General features: G+C 48.0%; 1 protein-coding gene across 1 annotated transcript in view; it reads left to right on the forward strand.

The window, feature by feature from the left end:
• The first annotated feature begins 1,166 nt into the window (after positions 1–1,166).
• LOC149330663 (uncharacterized) overlaps positions 1,167–10,558 on the forward strand; it is an 11,328-nt gene continuing 1,936 nt past the window's right edge. The window contains exons 1-5 of the mRNA XM_089559471.1: positions 1,167–1,335; positions 2,516–2,726; positions 5,011–5,845; positions 7,533–7,800; positions 10,081–10,329. Of these exons, the coding sequence (XP_089415597.1) occupies positions 1,167–1,335; positions 2,516–2,726; positions 5,011–5,845; positions 7,533–7,800; positions 10,081–10,329 (1,732 nt within the window). The remainder of the gene's footprint in view (positions 1,336–2,515; positions 2,727–5,010; positions 5,846–7,532; positions 7,801–10,080; positions 10,330–10,558) is intronic.

The raw sequence follows: 10,558 nt of genomic DNA on the forward strand, positions 1-10,558 counted from the left end.
ATTGTGGCCTTTTTAGGTTCCCAAACTTTAAAACCTTATATATCATATTATAACTGCAGCGGTGTAACGTCACCTTGGCTTGTTCTCTGGGGCTATGTCTGGGATTCCTCAGGCTCCGGTGGACGTTAACCCGTTCAGGCCTAATGACCCCAAGAAAAATGTCCAAATTTAGAGGCCACCAGTTTTGAATTGAGTGAGAAGGTCGTACTGTTGTTGCAGTAGTTCTGACGTATAGCAATTCATCAACCTATTTAGCGGCCTTTCACCTGATTTAGTGGATTATACGCCGCCGCCTGGATCAACGTCCACTATTGCAGCGTGTAGAGGAAAAAAAAACATTTTTGTTTTTCTCGAATCACGTGGAAGGGTACAAGTAAGCCTCACGTTATTTCTTCAAATTGAACTCTTTCGGCTGAAGACGTTTGCAAGCGCTAAAATGTTTCGCAAACATAATAATTCCAAATGGAAGCACTGAGATGAGATGGGGATGGTGGTTGTGCAAACGTACCGGCGGGATAAGCCTTACAGGGGCCAGTCGGCAACTGCTCTTGGCACGATTCCAATCACACATCTCACAACACCACGTGACATCGCCACCTTCTCCCCAGAGCAGTTGTAGTTGAAAGGCATCTACTGCAGTCTCCTTCTTCTTGTTGTTGTTGCTGTCCTCTAAATAATGGCACGTACCCACTGCGGGGGATTGGCCAAGACACAGGCGGCAACTGATAGGGACTCAGAATGTTAAACAAGAAAATCTATGATGAGGGAAAAAATCAAAATCATAATGATAATAATAGTGACTAGGAAAGAAATGAAAGAAATTCAGATGTGTACTTGAAATAAGCTAAACAAATAATGTTTTTCCTTCTGTACGAGCCTCTTAACTTGAATTCATAACTTCTTCCCTTACTTCTACGTGTGGCTCTGTGATTCTGTAAACTTATAATTTTCTCCCGTTGCGCTGCCGAGCGGGATTAACAAGAAGGAAATCGTCTTGCGCACACACTTAATCCTTCTTTGCTTGCATTCGGAGACATGTAGTCGAAAGCGTTATATACTTTGGTACTGGTCGCATTTTGCTAGCTCGTCATTATCAGCATCATTGCTTGGTCGCCATTCTGACGCGAGGCTGACCGCCACCCGAACGCCTTGCGTCATCTGCGATGATGTCTAGCTCGGTTGAAAAAGGTTCACCGCCTATCAGCTCTACCAGCTCTACCAGCTCGACCACCGTTAGTGGAGTAGATGTAGCGGTGGGCAGCCTCAGGGAAGCAGAGATCATGGCCGCCGCTAGCCAGGAGCCTCCGCAGGACGCGGCCTGCGCTTCACCGTCGCGTAAGCGTACACAACTACGTAGACTTGGCATTTTTTAGTCCAGCTTCATCGCGTTTTCGAAAGTATTATCGACACTAAGGCGCTACTTTGTGCCTCTAACGCCGCAGTAAATAGCTGCAGAAATGTTCATAGTGACGTACAGCTTAACATCCGCCTTTGAGCGCTTTGCAGGAAATTTGAATAAGTACGACCTGTTTTACTTCCCAAAGCGGCGCGCGGACTGTCCCTTACAAAAATATCTTTATATAATTGATAGACTGTCCTTAGACTTTTCCTTATTAAGTCCATATACTTTCTACACAAAAATCCTATAAACTAGTCTGTAGGCAATTCAAACTCTGTAGACAGTCTATAGATAATCAATAGATTTATGGCCATACACATTCAGTAGACTTTTGTCTATAGACAATTTATAGAATACGGATAGAGATATGTTAGTATGGGCAGAAAAAAAGAAAGAAAAATAATGTTGTCCAGCTTGTATGAATAAACAAAAGGAAGTGTCTAGAGGAAGGCAATAGTTTATGGTTCAACGCTGAATACTAGGGTGCTTCTGAATAATTCGGCTTACTAATGCTGCATCGATTATTATTCTAACGTTTACAAGCATTCAATTACCCCTTGCATTTGTAGGTGTTCAGTAGCCAACGTGGTAAGCTGCAATTCTGCATTTCTACTAAAACATGTTCAGGTTAATTTCAGCAAAGCGTGCTTAATCTCTGGGGTCAGTTGAAAGAATTTCAGTGCTCTATACCTTTCAGTTGAGGGAGCGTTTTGGGATGTATTATCCCTCTGTTTGCGGATCAGAATTCCTCGTTTTGGAACGCATGCTGCAGAAAATTAAGTTTCGAGCACTCCAATTGTAAAGCTTGCCTCTTAGCGAAACTTTTTCTCGCCATATTTTCATTTGAACAACTACGCAGTTCCATGTCAGCTATATTCTTGCATGACAATCATACAAGCTTATCGCTTATAGTAAACTACAAGGTTACGACAAGGTTTTTACGGACGCAAAAAATATTAATGGTGTAAATACAAAATTAAGCCTTACCGCGGCAATTTCGGGTGTTGAGAAACACGCGGCACGCTGTGGCAGCCGTACTAACTAAAAGCGCTTACACAGCTTTTCTGAGCAAGGGTAGTCTGGTAATGTTCAACGTCACACCATCTCTTTATCCAGCCAACAAGCCGGCCGGTTTCTGCGGTATGCCGACAGATGCACTCTGCTGCTTCGTCCTGGTGATTGTGGGACCGATCGTCATTGTGGAGTTGATCGCCATTATTGTACGTGGGGACTCCAAGCGCAATGCCGCCGCTCTCGTAGATACTTTTGATCTCTTGGACTCCTGCTCTGACGGCACAGTTCCTGGAGGATGTCGGAACGCAACTCTGTAAGCGACTTAGAGCTATTACCCAAGCTGCTCCAGTGAACTGCTCTTCAAATGCGAGCGTCTCATTCGTTCTATAGAAGTCGCGTAAGATAGAGTACTTTACGTGAAGGCACTAATTATGCGGTCGCACGCATACGTCCAACAATCTTAGATCAAAGTTTTGAATCTTGGAAAGATGTAAGTTACTGTTATGGAAATTTTGAAGTTAATTACTCCATTCTTCCTATATATAGGAAAAAAAAATTATTAAAAACTGTTTCTATAGCGACCATCCAGCAGTTTAGGCTGCCATTGAAAACCAAGGGGAAACGCCTTTGACAATACCAAAAACGCTAATAGCAAAAAAATCAAGCCTGCCGACGTGAGGTCTGCGGATTTATTGATTGTTGTAGTCAAATCTTAAAATACATGAAAAAATTGCGTTCATAAACTGGTTCCCGTTCAAAAATGCTTTTGTCCAGAATTGTTAGATACTCGTATGAACTGAAGAACACCCAGTGAATGGACTTCAGGGGGTGTCCTGCAATAAAAGGCGTCGGTCTGTATGCTCATTACGTTGCGGCCTGATCGTTATAAGGAGCTTGGCCGTTGCACATGCCAAGCACCTGCCATCCTGTATCGCCACCCTTGCAGACTCAAGGCGGTTGATGTGACATCGTGACAATAGGCCAACGCCATTGTTTGGAACCTCTTCTTTGAAGGCCATTTGCCTAAAAGGACAAAACCGAAATACCTCAACCGTATGCCGCTGATAGTGGCACATTGTATATCGAAACTTTGCCGAAAATTTATGGAATCATCTTTTGCATACCATTTTAAAAGTTTTTATGGTCTCCGAGGACTCTGCATAGCTTGGCGGCGCCGATATGGCGTGGTGTTGTTTTCAGTCCATGCATTTAGTAGGTTCTTTTTTTTCCTGTTCAATCTGTTATACTGATGCCAGTTTATAACAAAAAAAAAAACTCCACAATATGAGACGTGGCCCTCAAGCGGGAAAGGAAACAACGTGAGGTTACTCACGTAATTCCAACTTTTCTACGCTATACGTGAACTGGAGTACTAGGGGAGTGACAGAAAAGAGAGAAAGATCAGTATAGTGCATTATAGGAATTTTCGAAGAACTACTGAACACCATCAAAACCTGCAAAATCTACTCCATTTCTGCAGAGTTTCGTTCAAGTATATTTCAAAAACTGACGTCGTTCCTAGCTGAAGTAATTTCATGTGACGGCCACCGTGCCATCCGCGGGAGGAGAGTCCGCTCTGAAAAAAATGGCCTGGCTTAGCTTATGGTTAAGCCTAGGATGCGAAGAAAAACTGTGCACGTCGCTTGGCAAGCCGTACTTCTCGTTCTTCTTCCGTTCCCGTGGCTCTTTGTAACTTGCGCTTTGCGGTCTGGCGAGCCGCCCTCTCCCTGGCCGACATCTCGCTGCTCAACTGACTCAACGAGTGCGTCACCTTTTATACAATTGCGTGACGTCAGTATCTCCTAGCGGTACGAGCGGGAGTTAGGCCGCCGGCGGAGGCTGCGCGTCCGCAAGCGAGCGCACGAGGCCCCAGCTTTCACAGCTGTTGTGACGTCATATCACGTGGTGCGCCGATGAAGGTCAAGTGGTAGCTACGCGGCCGTGCGCGGCGCAGCAGGGAAGAGCTCGGTTGTGCGGCTAATATGCTTCGCATAAAAATCTGCGTCTTCTGTAACCGAGAGTAGAGTAAGCATGAAATGTTACGGGCATCAGGACGATGCAGAAGCGTACGCGGACACGACAAGACGCAGGCCTGACAAGGATGCATATGCAGCGCGTTCGAATACTCCGCGAGCGTGTACACATCTGCCTGCCAAAGGGGGAAACGTCATGAGCTGAAGGGCCAGCGGCCGGTCTTTTACATGCGTGAGTGAGGGACCACGGCGCCATCCTTGGGGACGGCGCGGAAGCAGTTTTTCCGCCCAAAGCCCTTCTCGCCCTGGTGCTCCCCTCTTGCTCTAAGCGGCCCTCTCTCAAGAGGGCTTAGAGAGTCTCGCTAAATCTCGTACGGTACCCGGATGCTCTCGTTTCAGCTCCCGGATGAGTGGAATTCAGTGCCCGGATGTTGGCTCTCGGTCTCGGCGTGACGTCTCCACACTGCCGACAACGGGAGCTAAAGGCACTTCATGCTTAAAATACCGCAGCTGCATACCTTCATGATACAACCGACCACATCAACTCTAAATGAGCTGCATATATCAAATCTTCTAAAGTTCCATTTTCTAGAGCTTGACGTAATTTACTTTCTTGGCATGCAGATACCTGCTGGACGCAATGAACCCTAGCGTGAACCCATGCGCCGACTTCCACCAGCACGTGTGCGGCTGGTGGCGAGCCGGTGACCCTGAACGGGGGACGTATATCGAGGAACACATGCGGGTCTTCAACACCCGCGTGGCACACGAGCTAGTGACAAGGGCAGCAAAGTACTTCGATGACTCCAGCGGGACCCCTACAAGCCTCGAAGACCAGATGGCGCTGTTCTACACCAGTTGCTCAATTACGGCCGCTGGCTACGCTAAAGAAGGCAGCGTCACTTCCGTGCTCCGCACATTGGGCATCAATATCCATGAATGGGTCGTCGTTCAAGCGTTCAGTGTTTTCCTAGAGCTTGCAGTCGCCACTACTCTCAAGACCGGGTTGTCTTCGCTCCTACGGATCCAGTTCTTCACAGGCCACGACCTCCGCATCGATGTGGGCGAGACACTGGAGTCGACCTTCTCTGCAGACTTCCGCAGAGCAAGGGAGATAGTCGTCGTCATGTTCGACGACATCGGCGCAGCACTGTCTTCGGTCCAGGTCAACCTTTCGACAATATTCGCCATCGACGCTACCATCGAAAGCTTGAGAGTTGGGCCCAGCCAACGAACATGGACTGAGATCAGAGATCCGGATGGGTTCACAGAAATTGCTCCTGACGTAAAGTGGGCAAATGCATTGGAACGAGGTCTGCCAGAGAGGCTCAAGAATGCGGAGAAGTGGAAAGCTCTGAAAATGAGGGGAGAAACTGTGATCCGCAACATCATCGAAGATTTGAGGCGACTACCCCAGCCATGGGTCAGCGTCTACACGCTCTTCGTCCTGCTTTCACAGGTAAACGACTGAATCGCGTGACAGTGTATGGTCTTAAAATTTAGTGCTGAATGATTGTGATAAAGCAAAGCTGATGACCATGATGCGGATGGTGTCTTTGGCGAACAGAATGATGCGTAGTGCATTTTATGTCAGTGGAGTAAAAAATGTCGAATTTAGCTCTTAAATTCTTTACGAATGTAGCCACGCATGTTCGAGCAAATGGTGCTTTCTTTCACAACAATATTGTGGCATTCTTCTTCCTGCTAAAGTCTTCATTCTTCAAAACGTATGTTACATACCGTATCGTACAGACTAGCTGCCCTTTCTTGTGATGCCGTTGTTTGAGGCGCAGTCAGTTAACAGCCTCCCTCAGATCATACCTCCTTGCTTGCAAGCTCTCGGTAACTATGGAGAGTAGTGGTAGGAAGTAGTTACAAGCGTTTTATTAAAAAAAAAATCGGGCTTCGCCCTACCCCTGATGTACTGCGGGGAAGATTTTAGACAGCTACTCTTATTTATTTTTCAGAAAAACTTTCGCTAGTATTCTGATAGAAGGCATCCTGAAATGGCGACGTTTCAATCGACGACACCACTTTCAGCTTCCGATGAATAAGGGATGCTTTCGGTAATTAAGAAAAGAAGTTATTTTTTCACGGCATATGTTTGTCTTGTAAGGGATGTGTGACCAGGTGCTCTCAGCGGCTTAAGCGATGGGAAGGATGCGCGGTAGCACTGTCATTTTCAGGTTTTCGTCGGACAAAGGGAAAAAAGTCTGGGAGCTGCTAATTGCGCCGCATTCTTCAATTTTTTTAACGGGCTGCATATTGGCCCTGTGAACATTTTTGGACTTTCATACACCCGTGCCCAGGTTAGTTGCGCACTGCAGGCTGTCGCCACTATGTTGCAAAGAGACGGCTGTATTAGGTAGGTATTGGACTTGAAATATTCAAGGATGGGGACAACAAAGATCATTGACAATGTCCCTGAAAGAACAGGTTATTACCTCCGGACCAAGATTAACGGTGCGTTCACATATCCATCTGTTGGCCAATAAGAATGAGCCTTCGGCGGTTATAAAATCTACCTTTGTGGCGTGTATACCCTGGCGGTACAGCTACTTAAGGCGGTACAGCTACGTAACAAAAAAGTTATTCAGTAGCCGAGGGGTAGCGCGCTCGGGTAACGGCTCAAGGGGCAGCGGTTCGAGCCTCGGCTAGACCATTTCTAACGAGATAGCGTTAAAGGTCTCGTGGTCACGAAGATACGTCAGCGTTGTCGGCGTCAGCGTTGTGAGCGAACAATCACGAGCATGACACCGGCAGGTGGTGCCCAGAGAGCAACATAGGAGGCAGGTGGGCCAGTTAGGTCACGGGTCATCACAACCTGAGCAGCGGATAGTGAGAAAACTGGCAACTGTGGCAAGTGACAGTTGAAGTAATGATTGCTCTCTCAGGAAGATCAATCTGGGCCGCACGATGCCCAAAGCTGGGAGCATCTGCCATCGCAAGACAGTGACGCTTCGCTTAACCGCTGCTCCACTGCGCCAGGAGCGGTATCAGGACTCCCAGGGATCTGTGAATGTAAAGTACAGAATGACCTTCTGCACATACGGGAGTTGACACATTACGCTACAGTGTCATACCCTTAAGAGCTTAAGTGTCCCTTCCAATTTTCTGCCCCTGTTGCTGTGTTTGTTCCATCTCAGGTGCTGAAGCATGCTCCTACTCTGGGGCGGGTGGCGGAGGAGACATACCTAGCGTCGACGCTGCCTCGGTGCCTGCAGCTCACGGCGGCGCATTTCGACCGACTGTACCCGCTCTGGGTGGCACGGACTATGCAGCGCCGTGGGCAAGTGACCATAGCGAGGACACTGTTCCAGGACATAGCCTCCACGCTTAGGAAGGACGCCAGGGTCAACGGAGGCCTCCTTATAGACACGCGCCGACTAAGAGGGGTGCGGCTGGTCATGTATGGTACGTACACTTCACATTTTCTTTTCAAAGCCGTTAGAATGCAACGTTTCCAGAAGTTAGTTCATGGCCGAGCTTGAAACTGGTGACCGAAACAAAGAAAAAATTCATGGAGGGCATTTAGGACCGCTTCATCTGTTCGTGCCGCCCGAATGGAAGTTGAAGACAACGGTACCCAAACCCAACGTGATAGACTGGCAGTTTATCGCATGGGATGTTGTGCTGCGATGATGGTGCAGTGCTCTAATGGAGTGGTCAGCGGAACGGATCTGCTCGCGCCGGCCTGGGTTCGAAGCCCACATCGGAAGAAATTTTTTCTTATTTACTGGTGCTGTAGGCACTGCCGAAGACGTCATGAGGTCACGTAGGTTTTCGGTCCGTTTCTCCTGAACTGAAAGACGGAGTTATGAACGGTATAATGCTTTCACATTGAAAACGACGACGTAGTGACATGATGTCTGCCTTTTCGTTTCCTATGTCCTTTTATTTTGTTCTGTGATTAGACTATCCAATGGTAATTTGCGCAGTACGAGACACTTCAAAATTATAGCTTCTGAAAGCCACCTGCTGCCCAGCTTAGCCGCGAATTTCTGATGACTGCATTTCGTGCGTGAAGAAACACTTCGACAACGTTTGACACTGCGTTAACCAAAAACACCTAACGGAAACATCTGCTCTGTAATGTTAACTGCGTACAGAACTTTATCCGGGATCGACGGAGTAGTCAGAGTCGCTACCGACGAAGTGTGTCGCAAACACCAAATTCCCGAGTCCAGCTATTGGCCGAAGGGATCCCCAATCAACTGCTCATAATGGGAATGCTTTCAGCTTCCATTCAGACATCACGGCACCACCATCCAACTGTGCATGAGCGGTTACAAGAGCGCATTTCAATTGCACCTCACACATTACGAGACAATAATCGCGCCGCGGTTGCCACAGGTTACGAGCAGTTGCTATTCCGCGAGCTAGAGCGAAACGTTGAGCTCGGGCTCTATTCCCAGTTTTATAGCCTTCCTGAGCTCTCATTATTAACGTGCACCATGGCGGCATACACTGGGCAAGCCCGAGTCTGTCACTTTAAACCTTCATCTGCGCTTCCAGCTAGGAACACAGATAACCCAGCGATCGCTTATGCTCGAGTTGCTTCCCAGATATGTGTCAAAACCCTCCGCACAAGTTTGCTGGTATAAATCTAAGTTCACTTCGTACTTGTTCTTCCGGTCACAGTAATTATGATCATTTTCCTTCTCTCGTTTTTCAACGCCTTGCGAGGTAACTGTGTTGGCCTGAACTGGACGAGTCAAGCTTGCGGCGTAACCTTGGTGAGCGGGGAGGAGGAAATAACACACCGATATAAAGTGCAGTAGGAAGTGAAGTGGCGAGAAAAAAATTGAAGGGGACACATAAGCTCCGCCCTTAGGGGTATGACGCGATATAGCGTTATTGGTTTAATTGCCACACAAGCAGAAGGCCATTGTCTACATTCATAGATCCCTGAGAGTCCTGACAACCCTCATGGTGCAATGGTGCCGCGGTTAAGCGATCTGTCACTGCCCTGCAATGTCAGGTACTCCCAGCGGTGGGCTTTGTGCGGCTCAAGTTGCTCTTCCAGCGAGACCAATCGTTATTTTAAATGCCACCTGCCATAGTGTGCAGTTTGCTCACTATCCGATGATCAGATTGTGATGACGCCTCAAGGGCATGTGACCAAGGTGGCCCACTTGCCTCCTGATTGCTCTCGGGGCACCACCAGCCAGAGTCATGCTCGTTGTTTTTCATTCACAACGCCGACAACGCCGACGTCGGACTATCTGGGTAACCGGGCCTGTAACGCTGTCGCTTTAAAATATACCTTGTAACTGATCTAGATCTCTGGCTAGGTAGAATGGTGGTGTCCTGCGTCCCTGCAATCTGTTAGTGTTTTTTTCGGCGGTAGGACACAAATATTACAGGTAATAAGGATTAGCGATTTCTGGGTAGAATTCACAATTGATAAACACTAACTACCGCTTGGGCATGTCAGTCTTTACATAAGTTTATTCACGGAAACCGCAAGCGGGACTGTTCGGAAGGATGTTGTGTCGGTTGCATTGCGATACTGGTGCAGGAGCAGTGGAGTGGAGGTACTGGTGGTGCAGGTAGTCTCCACGCTGTCTGTGTGTTTAATACACCGTTTCTCTGAATAATAAGCAGTTACGTCATCACTCGCTTCCAAGTGAAACCATTTATGGTTGCCTGCGCACACATCAAATGGGGAGCCTCGGCCACCAACTGATGCAGACGAGGCAGGGAACGACAGCCTACCCACCGAACCACTCCCTGCGAAGATGGGAAAGTACTTCCTGCCCAACCTAGCTGCAGTTGTGGCCGCCAGGGTGGGCGAGCGTCCGGTTCCACCGGAGCTGTGGCAAGACCAGCTGAAAGGGTACCTGGGCTACCGCGACAACGGAAGCTTCCTCATCAGCTCGGCCTACGTGTCCGGCATTGGCGCCTTCGTGGACCTAACCGCAGACAGGGATCAGGAAATAAGTGAGTTCCTGTTCTCATGCCGAAGGCTGCAGCCGATCTGATCAGACGACTACAGGTTTGCGATTAAGCAGGCTGTCGTTATTGCTCTTGTTGGAAGTGGGGGTACCAGGCCTCTTGCGATGCGTCCGTAGTGAATGCCATGGCTGCCATACTGAAACGTTTCATACGAGTGGCTCGTAGGGAATTATGGGATAATGGAGACCGTATGATATGGCAAAATGTATGGACA

The sequence above is a fragment of the Amblyomma mixtum genome, chromosome 9 (genome assembly GCF_055824585.1).
Source record: "Amblyomma mixtum isolate Tamu chromosome 9, ASM5582458v1, whole genome shotgun sequence".
NCBI lineage: Eukaryota > Metazoa > Arthropoda > Arachnida > Ixodida > Ixodidae > Amblyomma > Amblyomma mixtum.